Source organism: Mus caroli, chromosome 6 (assembly GCF_900094665.2).
Source record: "Mus caroli chromosome 6, CAROLI_EIJ_v1.1, whole genome shotgun sequence".
Taxonomy (NCBI): Eukaryota; Metazoa; Chordata; class Mammalia; order Rodentia; family Muridae; genus Mus; species Mus caroli.
Window position 1 is genome coordinate 74,224,154 of NC_034575.1, and position 18,306 is coordinate 74,242,459.

At 41.2% G+C, this 18,306-nt stretch overlaps 1 protein-coding gene across 4 annotated transcripts in view; it reads right to left on the bottom strand.

Moving 5' to 3' along the window:
• Ctnna2 (catenin alpha 2) overlaps window positions 1–18,306 on the bottom strand; it is a 1,082,633-nt gene that overhangs the window by 749,974 nt on the left and 314,353 nt on the right. For all 4 annotated transcript variants that reach the window (XM_021164215.1, XM_021164216.1, XM_021164213.1 and 1 more), the window contains 3 exons: window positions 17,013–17,179; window positions 5,382–5,501; window positions 918–1,184 (listed from right to left, as the gene is read on the bottom strand). In XM_021164215.1, the coding sequence (XP_021019874.1) occupies window positions 918–1,184; window positions 5,382–5,501; window positions 17,013–17,179 (554 nt within the window). The remainder of the gene's footprint in view (window positions 1–917; window positions 1,185–5,381; window positions 5,502–17,012; window positions 17,180–18,306) is intronic.

The following is an 18,306-nucleotide window of genomic DNA, read 5'->3' on the forward strand; positions in this document are numbered from 1 at the left end:
TCCTCTCCTCTCCTCTCCTCTCCTCTCCTCTCCCTTCCCTGTCTTGTCCTGTCCTGCCCTGTCCTGTCCTGTCCTGTCCTTTTGTTCTTTCCTTTTCCTTTCTTTCTTTTTTTTTAACCTTCTGTAAATTCTGTTCTATTTCTTTTTGTACTCCCTTCCTCCCATTTCCACTGTAGAAGAAAATACCCATGAATGCAGAGCCTAGGTATTTGTAAGTCTTCTTATCTTTTACAGCTTATGCAGGATCACGTGACAGAGAATAAATGCAGACACGGATGAGCACATCCATATCTGGATCTTGGAGATATGATGTCATCCTTAGCTGCTGCTGCCTGCACCCTCTCATGCACTTACAGGCATAGAACATCTCCCTCTTACCGCTTAGGATATGCCATTAGCAGGAACAGATGCAGGACGTTGTCTTTTATGGGACTTGCAACTGGTACTCCTGAGAGGGGCACTCAAACAAAGACTACATCCCTAGGTGGGGTTTAGGGTCATGGAATTTGCTGGTCATTGACTTAAACCAAAGCTATGAAGGACTGTTTTCCTCTGAGACACAGTATAGATGCAAGCTAAGCCCAGCTGCCTGCAATGTTTGTCCCCTTTATAATGAAATTGATAATCTGAATTTCTTAGAAGTGACTATTCTTTCTACCTGAAAGAGATCTGGATCATTTAAACATGGTTGTTATATACTTTAAAGATTAATATGCTAGACTCTGCCCATATTTTAGATTTCCATTAACAGGAAATCCAAAAAACATGTTATCTTCCTACCAAAAAAAAATCTAAGAGCAGAAAATCAATATATTCTCCATGCACCTATGTATGTGTACTGCAATATACATATAACATATATATGTACACATATATGTGATAAGTGCACATTCTGTATGCATGAGCTTGGTGCTTACATCAAACTCATTCAGGGCTGCAGCCAGCTCGCCGATGCCTGTGTGGCCTTTGGCTTCATCGGTGGGGGAGGTGGCCTGAGCAGCACTGGAGATGCCAGCGATGGCCTCTTGGACTTGTTTAAATACATAATCTCGGTTGGCCCTTGTAGCAGCAACATCTGGATGCCGGAGGAAGGCTTGGGAGGCTGTGTATAGCATGGTGGCATTCTTCTTCAGAGCTCCACGGGCTGCAGCCATCTCATCCCTACAGTGAGGGTCCTTCAGCTCCTGTGGGAAATACAGAACACACACATAAGGCTTCCATGCAAGGTTTTGTTGGGGGACTTAGAACCCTAGGGTCATGGACATATTGTGGATTTTAGAAACCCCTTTCTCCCTTGTAATATTTCTAGCTTCCAGAGTTACACAAAAACTGTCCTTTCTTTGTGAAATGTCTAAGACAATAGCTGATGTCTAACTTACATGATCATATGAGAGTCCATGTTCCTAGCTCATCTTTTAAAAACCAATTTTCTAACCAATCCACCCAAGTGCCTTCTTCTACAAGACTTGTACCCAGTCATCAGTATGCATCAGGTATCACTATAGCGACCTTGTAAGGATGCTTCACTCCTCCATGGGATTTCTCATGTCAGCTGTGGGCCCTGTCTATCTTGATCTATTGCTGACTCTTTAGTCATCAACACAGTATCTGCCAGCTAAGAGGGATTTAAGAAACCAACATTGCTGAAAGACTGCAAACCATCAGGACATCACAGAGGTAAGTGAATGGTAGGAACCATAGGGTTTGTTCTCAGCAGATGGGAAACCTGACATCAGACCCCTAGTAACATGCTTGATTCTGCTTATGTGCAGTGTACTTACAAACAAGGGAAGCCAAAGCTGATTATTGCTTCATTTATCAGCTTCATTTCACTATTACTTGCAAAAGGTTTCTTTATCTTATCTGTCTCTAATGGCAAGTTTGTCATCATTTTTAAAGATTTACTTCTTTTTGGATGTGTAGGGCGTGGTTTTCTGGTTGTTTTGTGTGTGTGTGTGTGTGTGTGTGTGTGTGTGTGTGTGTGTGTACATGATATTTATTAGAGCCTTTGGGGAACCTGGAAAGAGGATTGGATCCCTTAGCCAAAGTTACTATAGTTACAAACTGTTTTGAGTCATCTGGCATGAGTACTGGGAACTGAACTCAGATACTCTCAAGAGTAGCAAGTGCTCTTAAATGGAAGGCCATTTCACTAGCCCTATAAAACATAAAATTTAAAGACTAGAAAGATAATAGGCCAACTGTGATCTGTTTTTCTCAAATGGAAACCACTCAGGGTTTGCTGTTCTTTCAGCTTTTAAGAGCACATCTGAGACATTGTCCTCGTCATTCGTGGAAATGCTAAAGAGTTGCTGTTAGCTGAGAGCCAAGTAAGTTTGTCAGCTGAATATATCTGGGTGAAGAGTCTCTCAGCGGTTAAACACCAGTAAATAATATTTGATCCAATGTGGGTCTCTTTGTATTTGCTCATTTTGTAGGTAACACATAGATCGTCTTGAATAAATAACAGCTCTTTTATTCTTTATGGATAAAATGATTCTGAGAAAAGAACATTGTGGCATCTGGAGTAGTCAATACTAGATTACACTAAATAACAGCTACCTAAACTATGCACTCTCTTTTGTTTAAGAATTTTGAAATACATGTCAGCAAACCTAGTCTCTAAAAAGGATTATTTGAGCCTCCAAGGTGAAAAAAAATAGGTAACAAATATTGCAATATTGCAGTGCAGTCTCTGGTCTGCAATGATCAGAACCCTTTCACAATGTTAAGCCCTACAATTAGCAGAACCCTGTGAATAGCCACATAGGGCCTTAGTAATTCCTCAATATCTGGGCCATAAAGCCTATTCCTGAAGGTACATGTGTATGTATGTATGTATGTATGTATGTATGTATTTATGCATGTATTTATATACATATAAGTGAATGTAGTTGTATACATGAATTTACATGTATAATTATGCATTGTATAAAAATAAAAGTATCTTCAAAAATAAGGGTGAGCGGGGCATGGTGGCACACGCCTTTAATCCCAGAACTTGGGAGGCAGAGGCAGGTGAATTTCTGAGTTCGAGGCCAGCCTGGTCTACAGAGTGAGCTCCAGGACAGCCAGGGCTACACAGAGAAACCCTGTCTCAAAAAACCAAAAAAACAAAACAAAACAAAACAAAAAAAAAACAAAAAAACCCAAAAAAACAAAACAAAAAAACAACAAAAAACCCCCAAAAAACCCCCCAAAAAACAAAAAAAAAAACAAAAAAACAAAAAATAAAAAATAAGGGTGTAATGTTTCTTCACAAAGATATTTTAGGCAATGTTTTTTATTCATATAACTAGAATACATCAAATGTTGAATTAACTATTGCAACAGTCACTTTTGCATATCCATTCTGTGACGAGTAAGTTGTTTCTCTTTGTTTTTAGATTATCTAATTAATTTACGTATATTATGTATGAGTGCTCTATCCGAATATACAACTGTATGCCAGAAGAGGGCATCAGAGCCCATTATCCATTGCTGGGAATGGAGCTCAGGACCTCTAAAACAGCAGCCAGCGCTCTTAGACTCTGAGCCATCTTTGTAGTTCTTTAACTTATTTTTTTACATGTACCAACCATGATGTAATCGTTGATTGAGAACTTGCCTAAAATGTATGATCTTGATCAAATGGCCTGAGCTTGATCAAAACCAAGGAGAAAAGATAAACGCAAATAACGTGGTGCCCATAGTGACACTCACAGGGTCATAGTGATTATTTATGTTAACAGGAGGGAGGAAAGCCATAAGCTCAATGAGCAATGTACTTTCCTCTGGGTTTTAGTTCTTTCTGCTAAATTTTACAGAAGAAATCTGAATTAGCAGGCAATGAGTGAGTTGCATTCATTAGATGTCTCCTAGGGATGTCCTTATCAGCTCTGATACGAGCTCCTCACTACCTGGCTCTGCTTCCGTCTCCAGCCTGAAACTTTCTCCCCACCTGAAGCTTCAGTGTGGATGTCTTAAGCATCTCAAAACTGTGCCTGTAAAGGTCGAATATTGATTTCTAACCCTAATTAGGCCCCATTCAATCTTCTTCGTGTCAATCAGACTGCTGCTCTCTACTCATTTGCTTATACCAGAGCTTTGAAGGAAACTCATTGCTGTCATTCACACACTTTTTGTTGGGTTTCAGACCCAGGACTACTGGCTAAGGTGGATATTTTACATACCAAAGCAGACCTGGTCTCCAATTTCTCCAGAATTCCTCAGTTACTACCTGGTATACCCTGCCCCCAACCCAGAACTTTCCAGCCCAGGGGCTGGACTGCCCTTCCCCCAGGGACTCCATTCTATACAATCCAGACATTTTAGGTCTTTCCCACTTCTCTCTCTTTTCTCCCTCTCTCTGTCTGCCTGCTTTCTATGTTTCTCTTTCTTCTCCCAGTCTTCCTCCTCATGGCAACATCCCTAGTCTAGTTTCTTGAGAACAGTGAACTAGTCCACCCCGAGAGCTGTTTCCCAATAAGTTTGCTTTTATATACTCTATCCTGAGTTGCGTTGGCTCATTTAACTGGCAGAGAAATAACTTTGCACGTCTCACCTCTGAAGCAAAGACAGCTTTTCAAAACACATTTCCTTCCTTTATGTTTCATCCGCCTTCATTTCTTCTCAGTGATGGAGACCATTGCTGCCTCCTATCCAGTCTGTTTATACCCTCCCACTGCTTCTATTTCAGCAAAATATTTAGAACGATGCTAAAGCAGACATCTTAGATGTGAATACTGAACTTTGAGCAACAAGCTTACAATAGCAGTCAAATACTCTATAACAAGACCAGACACCACATGGTGCACTTCTATCTAACTTCCAGCACCCCTGACTCCCTCTCCCTCAGTCCTTTGATATTTAATATTATATCCAGTTGTTTCCCTGAGAAACAGCCTGCCCTCTACAAAAACACACACTTAAGAGTGACTGCCCAGTGGACTAACACTGGACAGACATCAAACAACAGACTTATTCGGGAGAATCTATTGTGTGAAATACATCACACAAACTAAAATCCTGCCTAAGTGTCTGCTGCCGTCAGCATCTTCTGGTGTACATAGAATAAAGAGATTTGGTTTGGGAGCAATCAGTGGCATCCAGAGAGTACACAGGACCACAGCCCAGGCTGCTGTATTTTCATTTGACCTGGAGCTCTTCATGCATGTGTGGTGAGACTGGGCCCCTGATCTCATCAGTGAAAAATGGTGCTCTGTGACCTATAGGCAGCAACAAGACAATACCTGAATCCCCATATGGCACCAATGGCCAAAGCAGGAAAGCCTTTTAGATGTTAGGTTCATGGAGCATTTAATCACAAGCAGAAGCAACTTGTGTAGAGCCACAGTTACTTAGATTTGTCCATCCCCAGCAACATTTCCAAAATGTCCCACCTGCTGCCGTCTTGCTGCTACATAGTTCAGTTTCACCATCTCTTTCCCAAACTCTTTAAAGCGGTTTGCAAGGTCTTGTTCATTTGTAGCATTTTTGACTGCTTCCAAGGCCTCCTCAACCTGAAATAGAAAAATACACAACATATTAATTAGAATATTGTATTTAAATATTAAATATGGTATCTTGTAAAGAAAACATGAATATGTATTCATACTGGAACAGTAAGTCAAAGCATACTTAACAATTGCCTATAGTCAAATTCATATTTTTCCAAGATTTACCGAGCAAGGACCAGGGATATGAGCTGGGAGTAAAGAGCAGAGACTGCTGTAGAGCACCCAAGCTTTGTCTTCTGCACACACACACATTGGGCATCTCACAAACACCTATAAGTCCTGTTTCAGGGGCCTGGCACCTCTGAAATCCACAGGTACCTGAATTCACATTCCTTTATGTAACACAATTTTTAAAACATTTAAAAAATTTACAGAATATGTTACGTAACTCAAACTAGCAGTTGAACTCCTAAAGCACATATACAAAGCTGCTATAAGATCTGTTTAATTGAGTTATGAATGTGGTAGGGAATATAGCGTTCCACTGTAAAGTAGAAATGCCAAGGAAAAATGCACACATACACCGGGAAAAGTATAGAATTTTAAAACAAATCCTTCTAGCTCTCCCAGATGCAGAAACTCCTGTGCTGCTGAAAAATTTGGAAAGACGGAATTATCACCCACTCTTGTCAAGACTTCTGAATCAGGAACTCAGGCTGAGGTTATGCAGTTTGACCTTGTCATGTAAAAAGGAGACAGCACACATCTGGAAGCAAGTGGAATTAAAATTCTGTTGTCACTTTCAGGTGGTGTCCAGTTGAGTGGCATGGGAATAGAAAGGTCTGAGTAACAGCAGCCATACCAAACTAATGATGTGTGTGCCTTCAGATTCCCTCAGCCTCCTCAGTGGGCTTTTCTTGGTTCCATTTGATCTGAACTATCAATTTCAATACAACTAGTAGTAGTAGTGTGTGTGTGTGTGTGTGTGTGTGTGTGTGTGTGTGAAGTATTTGGGGGCACTAAAGTCTTCATACTTACTAAACAACCTGAACTTTAATATGATATGGAAAATCCCACAACTGGTTCCAGTCTCCATGTTATCCCTGTGAAGTCAATTAAAATGAATCGTTGAAAATAGGTGGATATTGGTTGGCTGGTCTTAAACAGGGCAACTACATTACAGCCACAAAGTCTAGAGAACATTGTGGGAGAGGAGGGAGAAAGAATGGAAGACCTCAAAGATTGGAAGGAGAGCTGCTACACAATGCTACCTTCTAAACATGACATAGCATCTAGAATTTCAGAACAAGATCAGGCCTGGTATGTTTCTCCGTGAATGAATGAAGGGACTCATGAGGCCTGTCTCCTTCCTGACTGGCAGCCAATGGCTGCTGGAGAAGAGGAAAGGTGTTCTTCAGTGGAATTGTGAGAGAGACAAGAAATTATAATGAAGGTGTACATAATAAAGTATTTTGCATATTCTTTATATATAATGATAAAATTATCAATAAGTATTTAAAAACTTAAAAACGTTTTTATTGGTTATTTTATTGATTTACATTTTAAATGTTATCCTCCTTCCCAGTTTCCCCTCTGCAAACCCTCTAGCCCATCTTCCCTTCGAACTACTTCTATGAGGATGCTCCCTCACCAATCCTCCCACTCCTGCCTCACCAGCCAAGCATTTCCCTACACTGGGGCATTGAGCCGACACAGGACCAAGAGTGTCCCCTTCCATTGATGCCAGATAAGGCAATCCTCTGTTATATATGTAGTTGAAGCCGTGGGTCCCCCTATGTGTACTCTTTGGTTGGTGGTTTAGTCCCTGGGGGCTCTGTGTGTGTGTGTGTGTGTGTGTGTGTGTGTGGTCTGGTTGGCTGATACTGTTGTTCTTCCTATGGGGTTGCAAACCCCTTCAGCTCCTTCAATTCTTCCCAAATTCCTCCATTGAGGTCGCTGTGCTCAGTCAGAAGGTTGACTGCAGGCATCTGCATTTGTATTGGTCAGGCTCTTGGCAGAGCCCCTCAGGGGACAGCTATACCAGGCTCCTGTCAGCAAGCACTTCTTTGCATCAGCAATAGTGTATGGGTTTGTTGTCTGCAAATGGGATGGATCCCTAGGCAGGGCAGTCATAAAAGAAAGATACTTTACTAGGTAATCTACGAAGTCACTGTCTTGTGGCATCTTTGTAGAAATAAGCGTATCAATTGAAACAGCTAAATAAGAACACATCTATAAGAGGATAAGCCATGGAACAAAGTCATTTATGCCAACTTAAAAGTTTTTAAACATGAAGAAAGTCTGCTTTATTTTGTATGAACGGAAAATATTCAGCTCCATATATTTTCTTGAAAATGTAATTTCATTCATCTTTGCACATGAGTGAAGTTCAATTCTGTGCATTTACTTGCATTTCTTTATCTGCCCATCTGTTGATTGATATCGGGACTGGTTCCATATCTTAGCTCTGATAAACAGTATCCTGTAAGCATGAGTACTTATCTCTGTAGGTGTTGACATAGAGTTAATTGGTTATATACCCAGGGAACAAACTCAAAGAAGACAAAGACCCCATGTTTTCCCTAATATTCAGGGGCCTAGTAATCATCTATCTATCTATCTATCTATCTATCTATCTATCTATCTATCTTTGTGAGTATATACATATATATATATATATATATATATATATATATATATACTATGAGTATATATATATATATACTATGTGAGTATCTATGTGAGTATATATATATATGGCCATATGAGGAGAAAGTGTCAAAAGGAGCATGGGCATGGGAAGAAGGAACATGAAAGCCTATGAGAGATATATGAGATGAATAGATGAATGCATGGCAAATGTTGGAGAACATAGAGGCCCAACCTGGAAGGACCGTTGCAGGATGAGAACACAGGCCAACAATGCACTATATGAGTGAGTCATTACAAAACACATTGTGTTGTATACTAAGTAAAAAATAACTGTTAAAAATGTGAAAGAGCCAGATTAAGAAGTAGAGTCAAATGAAGGCTCCCGAGAAAGGCTCAGGGATTCTGAAAAATGGATGGGAAACGGAGGAAACCCAGAACAGATTGCTTATGGGCTGTAGGGCTACATTATAGTCAAGTCACAGTATATACAAACAGGGTGTGGTTTGATAATATTGAGATACAAATGAGGAAAAAGATGGCCAGAAGGTGTGTTCCATTCTGAATAAGGGGACCTCAGTTCTGTTTAAGCTCATTGCTCTCACACACAAGTGACTGAGACCCAGTACTGATCAAGTGTCACTGGGTGAGGGAACAACACATAAGCCAGTGATAATGAGTGTCAGCAAGTCTGCTATCCCAGAGGCGTGATAGAACTTTCGCTCTACCTGACAGGCAACCTCATTCAGTAAAGGAAACTTGGCAGGGAGGCAAACAATTTTCCATACTAATGAATGCATGCCAGCAGGTTCTTCAATCTGGACACTAAAAATATATATAAAATAAATTTTCACTTTTATCTATGGTAATTCTTCATAATCGTCTATCTCATTATAAACATGTAAATGATAATTAATCTCATCAGAGCCATTATTTTTTTTACTCTACCCAAGCCCTAATAACACCCAAGGAAAAGAATGAAGAACAGCTGCTGTGTAGGGCTTTCTTAGGAATTCAATGCAAACTACATTTTATTGCTTGGAATGGCCTATTTAACATGTTGCCATAGGTTAATAAGAAGCTCATGTCTCAAATCTATATAATAATGAGTCAGCAATGCCTCTCCTTTTTTAAATGATTTATAATCATTTAAACTTTGCCGTCAATAGCACCATGGAGTGGACCCTCTTGGCAGCCAGAGTGTCCCTGCTGCTTATGTAATCTGTAAATCTTTTTTTGGGACATTAAAATCTGGTTTCAGGGATGGATCTGAATAATTATCACAGAGGGTGTTAAATTCAGGAATGGTTTTCTAATACTATACCCCAGGATTCTTACCAGTTCTTAGACAGCCCAATTTAGAATATTTATTTCCTTGTGTTATGCATATTTTTTCTTATTGGTTTTCTTTGAATTATCCAGATTCTGTTTAGAATTTCTAATAATTATGAAACTTATAATTCAATGAAGTAATTTGGAGGGAAAAATTCCACTAAACCACTAGTCATGTTAACATACAGGTAGCTTGAGTCATACTTGGCTTGAATCCTATAAGGATCTGAAACTTCATCTATTCAAGTTTTGAAGAAGAATCCCTGCTCAAAACATATACCATGTTCCATAGAAACGGGGGAAATGGGAACCAAAGTCTGATCTGTGGGTCTATCTGTCAAGGCTCATGATAAGAGGGTTGAAAGGGTAGGTTGATCGAACAATGGAGCCATGGATGGGAGGATGTATAGGCAGATGATAAATAGGTATGAAGATAGATAGATAGATAGATAGATGATAGATAGATAGATAGATAGATAACTAGATAGATAGATGATAGATATTACTGAATTGTGGAAAGTAACTCAAAGTTACTTAAATTAAGTTTTTAATTTTGAGAAGAGACACATTTTTAGATGACTAAGGAAAGGAAATTGGCTCCTATGAACCAAAAAAATGCGTTACTTTCAAATATTTCCCGACTTCAGGGTTCTGTGGCTACCAGCTGAGTAAAAGGCAGTTCTTCTATGGTGTAAGGGCTGGGGATGCTATCCAAGTACTTGCCTAGGATTCTCCGTGAAGAGTATAAATATGCAGGTATGGAGAGGGCTATGGAAGTAGGATCAAACTGATTTGGGTTTGAACCCATATTTTGAAGAAAGATCTCTCTTATCCAGAGATGTCTGCAGGTGAGGGGAGCAGGAGGTAGAAATGAAGCTGCAGAGAGCATACAGGCTTCTTAGGCTCCTCTGGGAAGGCTGAGCCTGCCATTGCCACAGGTACCATTGTAGGGTTAACTTGGGAAGGAAATGCATCAGAACAGAGACATGGGAATCCTGGGAAATGAAAGTATGAAGGTACTTAGTAGCAGCTGCCATTTCTCCTCATTAAAGGCCCCTCATCCCCTGTGCTATCATAGACATCCACTTGTCTTCGACAGCACAGGTCAAAGTGGGAGCATCTCAGCCAGGCATCCCTTGTCCCTCACAGTTGTAATCTGTGCAGAGATGATTGAAAAGACTGAACATTCTAGAGAAGGCATTGAAATCTGCTCAGTCATTGGTGTATTTAGATGTCATGATCAGAGTTGATCATTTAGAATTCTTCAAGGTCTCTTCTGTGGTTTTATATTGATCCCATGTTCCCATTCAGGTACATGACCTGCAATGGAGGCACAAGACTAAAAATCGTCGAGAAATAGTACATCACCTAGGCTGCATTAATCTGCATAGATAACCTGAGGCTGCACTGGGTTCTAGTTTGGTTTTTATTGAGGTGATAAAACATTCTCCAAAAGCCAGTTGGGGAGGAAAATATTAATACCATTTTGTAAATTACAGCTCATCCTCAAGGGAAACTAAAGGAGTAACTTGGGACAGAAACCTAAATCAGGGACCACAGAGTTACATTGCTAGGTTGCTTCCAGGTTCCCAGGCAGCTGGCTTTCTTATACAGTCCAGGTTTACCTGCCTCAGTTTGAGACTACAATTGGTGGGTTAGGCCTCCAGCATTAATTGCCAGTCACATAACTGCCCAGGGACACATCCATAGCTCAATTTGATGGAGGCAATTCTTCACTCGAGGTTGCCCCTTTCCAGGGTTGTCAAGTTGAAAATCAACATTAGCCATAATTCCACTTAGTATCAATGTTCAAAAACTATAGGATATCTGAATTCCATCTGGTCAATAAGAAATTATGACCACCTTAAGAAACCGAACGAACGTTTACTATTTTATAGTTTATTACTTTATGTTTGAGAAAGAAATTATTTGATAGCTAACAGCTTAATTTTTGAGACAGGAGATTGGGACTAGTGACAAAGTGTTTGTTTTATTGGAGCCCATGGGTCTCAATGAGTTGGTATATAAGGCTATCTACTCATGCAAACAACTTCACAATGTAACTTGATTACATTAAATCAGAGACTCAGGGAAAGCACTGCCCTTGTTCCCCATCACTGATTAAAATGTGAGATTTCCTTTAAAATCCCTAAATGCCACATGTCAACGTAGCACACTGACACTGTCAATTGACTCCATGATGTACCAGGTGTTTGGCTAAGAAATGAGTTCCCCAGCAACTTCAGCAAGAGAAGTGATTATTGTTACCGAGTATTCTCAATAGTGTCTGATGAGCAAGTGATTAGCTTGCCGGGCACTGCACAGCTATTCCTCGTGTGGGTGATAACACAGCTTTGGAACTATGTCACCTGCTGATTACAACTGCCCTTCTGAATCTGGGGCAGCAGCAGCAGCAGTAGCAGCAGCAGCACCACCACCACCACCACCAACGGCAGCAGCAGCAGCAGCAGCAGCAGCAGCAAAACCTTTCTTCAGCCCTATGAATCTTTAATACAACACAGAAAGAGAAGGATGCTCTAAAAAAACACATGCACGCATTTGCATGAGAGAATAGAGGACTTACTTTGGACAACAAAAATGCCTGTATTTAAAGACAAAGAACTCCATATATATGTATGTATATATGTGTGTGTATGTGTGTGCATACTGTATTATATATATTGTACATATACACATATTGTAGTATATATCTATATATCTATATATATATATATATATATATACACATATACTACACAGACTATATATATGCCTATCTATATATGTAGGAATTACCCAACCTCTCAGAGCCTCTGTGACTTTACTACTTTTTAGACGCTTGCCTGGCATTTGCTCAAGATCACTCAATTTTCCAATAATTACAAATTGGGATATAAAGCAGAAGATGAGGTTGGGTGTTCTAGAAAAATAAGTCAACACTATTTCATAATTAGTGAACTACTGACAGAGAACCATGAACAGGAATTTCAGAGAGGCTAACTCCCTCTCTGTTCTTGTAAATTACTAGGGCAGGAAAGGAATCTATATCTGGAAAGGATGAGCATCAACACATTTGGCACATGGCCTAAAAGCAAAGTGGAATGCTTGAGGTAAATTAGCCATTAGCAGGTAACACTGCAGGGGCTTGCTGGTATTCCATAGTTCTGAGCCAACCAAGGAATGGAATTACTTCTTAACTCTGATGAGAAAACCCTGTTGCGGCTCCAGTGGGGACTGTCCTATTGGCTCCTGTGTTAGAACATTTGTTTCCCAGTTAACAATAGTGCTTTGGAAGGTGGTGGCACAATTAGAAGGTAGGGCTTTATTGGAAGAAGTGGTCACTAAGGAGTGGGCATGAGGTTTTATAGCCTGTCCCATATTCCCATTAGTCATGTATTTCCTGTTCTAAGATATGAGGCCAAGCGATCCTATGGCAGCTATGCATACTTGTTACTATGGAGTCACCTGTGGCCATACCTTTCCCTCCATGGTGGGCTAGATCCTTTGAAACTGTTAGGCAAATATCTCCTTCAGCCTTAAGTGGCTTCTTGCCAGTCATTTGGTATCATCATCATCCTCATCCTCATCATCAACAACAACAATAAAGCAAGAAACAAAGAACTTAGTGGTATTTTTCTCGCCTCATTTGTATTACCATATGCTAAAGAGACTTGTATATTTGGAAAAGAAAAGTGAAAAAGAGCCAGATAGGTTATAACCAGCTGCATTAACACATGTAAATGCTGGTGTGTGTGTGTGTGTGTGCGTTGTTGTTGTTGTTGTTTTCCTTTTTTCCTTTGCTATTGCTTGAGAATTGTGGACATGTTCACAGTGCACTTTATCAAGTCCTCTCCCCTCAAACTATTTTTTTTTCTGATTTCATGGGCCCTTTATTAAAACCCAGAGTCCACGTAGTGTATATGGGTATAGGACAACCTACTGGACTGGATAGCTGCATCCCTGAAGAAAATGGATGCTCTCTCCCCTAGCGCCATTCCACTGTAAAATCTCCAGAGCAGGGTGTGGGGTTTTATGCTCCCCACTTCAATTCTGGGATTTTGGCTAGTTAATCTTGTGCATGCACTTTTGCTTTTAATATATTTTTATTGAGTCTTTGAGAATCCCAGCACTTGGAAGGCAGAAGCAGGTGGATCTCAGAGTTCGAGGCCAGCCTGTACTAAAGAGTGAGTTTCAGGACAGCCAGAGCTACATAGAGAAACCCTGTCTCAAAACAAACAAACAAACAAACACAAACAAACACAAAACAAAACCAAAAACCAAAAACCAAAACTACCCAAAGAAAGAGAATCTCATGCATACTGAGAAACAATTCTAGCATTTCCACTTGTGACTCCTCCCTTGGCATCTGCCCTGACCTCCTTCACCATCTCCTCTCATTCCCACACCCTCTGGTTTTAAACAACATAGTCTACCTAGTGCCTCCTGCTTGTGTGTGGTTTCAGAGCCATGCACCAGAACATGGGCAATATTCCAGGGTCTGCATCTGAAGAAAGCTGCCTTGCTCTACTTCAGCAGCCATTAGACAATAGCTTCTCATGTTCTTAATCTTTATAAAATAAATAGGTATATGTAATATTTCCAGAGACTATGCTTTTCACTAACAACATGACTCAGGGAAAAACCAAACGTGCCATGTTTATTTAGAGTGACTTTTGTTTGTATATGCTAGTTTGGGCAGGGGCTTTGTCTTCAAAGGGTAGTTCTATGCAATGACATCAGGACTGATAGGAACTCAAGATGGGACACAACCCTTCACCCCAAGTCAGTGCTAGCTCCCGAAAACGCGGTTCCAGATGTGTCCACAAGATGGCAACATTCCACCTTTTCTGTTGCTGCTGTCTGAGAACAAATGCATTATCTAGTCTAAGATCACTTTTAATTTTACTACCTAGAGCATGACAGGCCCACTTAATGGTGCTGGGATGACCTTTGCATGATTTTGTGCTAAATCCTTTCTTTAACCTCCCTCAATCTGGTGTGTGGAGGACAAAACACAATTGACATTACAAGGGGGCTGCAGAAGTATTAGTTAATAGCACTGGCCAAAAGAGCAGGTGAGAGGAGGGAGGGAAGGGAGGAGGGAAGGAGGGAGGGAGGGAGGGAGGGAGGNNNAGGAAGGAAGGAAGGGAGGACGGGAGGAAGGGAGGAAGGGAGGAAGGGAGGAAGGGAAGGAGGATGAGAGGGAGGTAGAGTAGGGGAGGGGGAGAGGGAAGGAGAGGAGGGGAGGGGGAGAGAAAGAGAGAGGGAGGGAGGGAGGGGGAGAGGGAGGGAGAAAGAGGGATGGGGAGGAAGCGGAGAGAGAAATTGAGAGACCTGATCAAAGAGAGTATCTGGTGTTGAAGACAGATGGACAGTACTATAGAGATGGACAACTGGGCCAAATGCAGAAAATGGAAACCCGTTGATACACTTGCAACCTCTATACTGAATCCTCAGGGGACACAAAGAAAAGGTCAGAAGACCGAGACTGCATTCCTGCTGGATACTTCCAGAGAGGGAAGATTTTGGGAGCCAGAGGACCAGGTAAGGACATCTGCATTTAGAGAGTGTCTAACAAGGAAGTGGTACACTTAAAATCTCAAAACTATGATTGCCTCAACAAGACCTGCATCTGACAATGACAACCCTTGTGTGTGTGTGTGTGGGGGGGGGGGATTCAAAAGATCCTGACCTCAGGTGAAGACATTCAGGCAAGTGTAGTTGTTGGGGGAAATTGGTGTTCTGCATGGACTAGCATGCTGATAGTATAGCCGAATAATCAGTCATAAACACACCTGCATATAAAGGGCACTAAATGAACTCAGTAAGCTCTCTGTCTGTCTGTCTGTCTCTCAATCTATCCACACACACATATATAAAACAATGATAATGAAAAGAGAAATAGTCTTAAATTTGAAGAGCCAGGAGAGAACAGCATTGCTTACAATAAAGAAGAGAATTCATTGTTAATTTAGGGTCGGTCCCATTGGCCCACTGTGCAAAAGGACTTCCTAGAGAAAAAAATACTTTCCATCAAATGTTGCTTTTAATGTCTGAGTAAAGTGTAAAGATCATAAAACTTTTTTCTCCAGTATAGTTGAGTGCAATTACTAGTATTACAAAAGATGCATTAAGGAGAAAAAGGTTGGCTAGAGCCAGCCAGCACTGCAGCCTAGGAAAGCCCCAGGGACCTCCCCATGGAGAAGAAAGCACCATTCCTGCCAAAAAGCCAGCGAGCTGAAAGCACACTCCTGGGCTAAACCATGTTAGTTTGAATTTAGTGCCCAGACAGTTCCTCTTAACATTGTTTGTTTGTTGTTTTGTTTTGTTTTCTTTCCCTAAATGGTTTTGGAAAAGGTAAAGTTCTTTCTTGGGCTGTGAACCTCACACAGTTTGCAGCAGTCTTCCTTGGCATTTGAGGGCATATTCTTTGAGAGAAATTTAATAACACCTGCCCCCCTCCCCCAAGCACATTCCATTTGGGGTCCTTTGCCTTCCCAGGGACCTGCTGGAAAACATGAGATGTGACACCCTGCTTTAGGGTTAAGTTCACAGAGTTCAAGGAGAAAACCAGAATTTGAGAGGTAGTAAAAGCTTGGGGAAGTTTGCCCATAAACTAGGAACCATGAGCTTTATTCTGGGATCTAGTCTAGAAAACACTATCGCAGGTAATACTTTGGCCTTATAAGTTATCCTGATCCCTCTACCTGAACAAATATGAAACAGGTGAGGTGAGTGAGCACTCGCTACTCATCTCCTGTATCACTTCGCCAACCACAACATGCCCCTTTGACTAGGGGAAAAAAAAAGGAGACCATGATGCTCCAGGCAGGATGAGCTAATACTGTCCAAGGATGAGAACCATCCAGACATCATATGCTTCAACCATGTGCTTCATGCCTTTTTGCCCCAAGGCTGTTAGGAAAAAAAATCCAGAGTTTGTGATAGCTGGACTCAGGATTCTGAGGAGAGATGCTTTTCTCTCTCATGTTTGTTGCAAAAGTTCAACCACAATTCTATTTAGCAAACAGTAAAACAGTGGGAAGCCTTTGGTCACAGATCAAGGAAGATAACACTCTGATCTGGGGAAAGTGTGTGACCCTAACAAGGGTCAACTCCTGACAGAAAATAAAAGAATTACAAGGAACCGTGGACAACAAGCCAGGTATGAATAGTGGCTTCCATGAGCTAGCAGAGGCACAGAAACCCAGAGGCTCAATTCAGGGGCTTGATGCAAGAAGACTGATGGTGGTCCTATACTAACTGGGCACTGTTCTTTTTGCCAGGCTACAGCAGGTTCATATACTGTATATGAACATATATTAACATATGCACAAATGCATTAGCATATGACAGGTTCCTAGCTTTTAAGTATGTCAGGCCATATACTCCAAGCTGTATGTTTGGAGGTAAGGAGTTGACTCAGATAAAGCTTAGCTTTTGAATACAATATGGGCTATAAATGAGCTATTGGAACAGTATGGTGGTACTCTGGGAAGCGAGCGTAACCAAGCTAACTATAAGTGGAGCATATCCTTCCCAGCTGCACCCCCCCCCTCCATCCAGAGGTCATCATGAAGTCTCCATACGTACAATTTTCAGATGCGATAAAAGCCTCATGACATCTGCCATGTCGGCCAGGATGAGCAAGCGTGTCACAGCCGATAGCAGAGCCCTTGCTGCACGCACCATGGTGCCACGCTTGACCGAAGAGCAAGGGTCATCTGCAAACTCTGAGGAGGCGATCCGCATTGTCTCACCTGCAAGCAAACACAGAGAGGTGGGTGGGTAGTAAGGATGTGAGAGCGTAGAGAAGTGAGAGATCTGTGGATAGTTAGTATGGATCTCACTGCAGATGCCAGCACTTTCAAAGGCCAGTAGCATAGAGGACCTTTCAAGTCTAGCTTGTCCATCAGTGCTGATGGACAAAAAAAAAATGTATTATTTCACATTAAGATGTAAAACCATGCTTTTAACACCAATATGAAAGCTATTTAATACATTTGATCTAACAACATAGATTGACTTTAGCTTAACTGTTCTGTCTCATCATTTCCTTGCAGCCAGAGCCAATTCCTAGGCAACAGGTTCAGGTGACTGCCACTCAAGACTTGATGCCCCACTCTTCTAGGTTGCGTTATGTTGCTGTGATAAACTCCATGACCATAGAAGTGTGGGGAAGGAAGGAATGTCTTTCATGTATGCTTCCAGGACATAGTCAAACACTGAGGGAGGTCAGCCCACGGATCTCAAGCAGGAAGCCAATCAACAACCACTAAGGTGGAACTCAGCTTACAGTCTTGTGCATTGGTGCGTACTCAGCTAGCTATTTTATAAAGCCTAGCACTATCTGCTTAGGGATGCTCCAACTCACAGTGGGGCTGCGCCATGACATATCAATCATCAACTAAGATAATTCCGCATAGACATATGCCCAGAGGCGAATCTGACCGTGCAGTCATTTCCCCCCATCCTCATGCTGCAAGTCTCTAATATAGTTCCTCATGTTCTGGTGAAGCCCAACCATAAAATCATTTTCATTGCTACTGCGTACTGAAGATTTTGTCAGTGTTATTAATTATAATATAAATATCCCTGTTTCCTGATACAGTCTTAGGTGACCCCCTGTGAAAAGGTCATTCCTCCCACAACAGGGTCATGACCCACAGGTTGTGAGCAGCTGTGAGAGACAACTCTTAGATTCAGGTTCACTTCCCCCAGTTGCCTCTACATTATGTTGGTAATAAAAAGTAGTTGGAGGACTGATTCTTAAAACACTGACCTTTTAAAAACTACTGTTAGGAGGCCAGAGCAGGAAGATAGTTGCAATGTTGAGGTCAGTATAATTTATATATCAAATTCTAGGTCATTAAGCCTGCATAGGAAG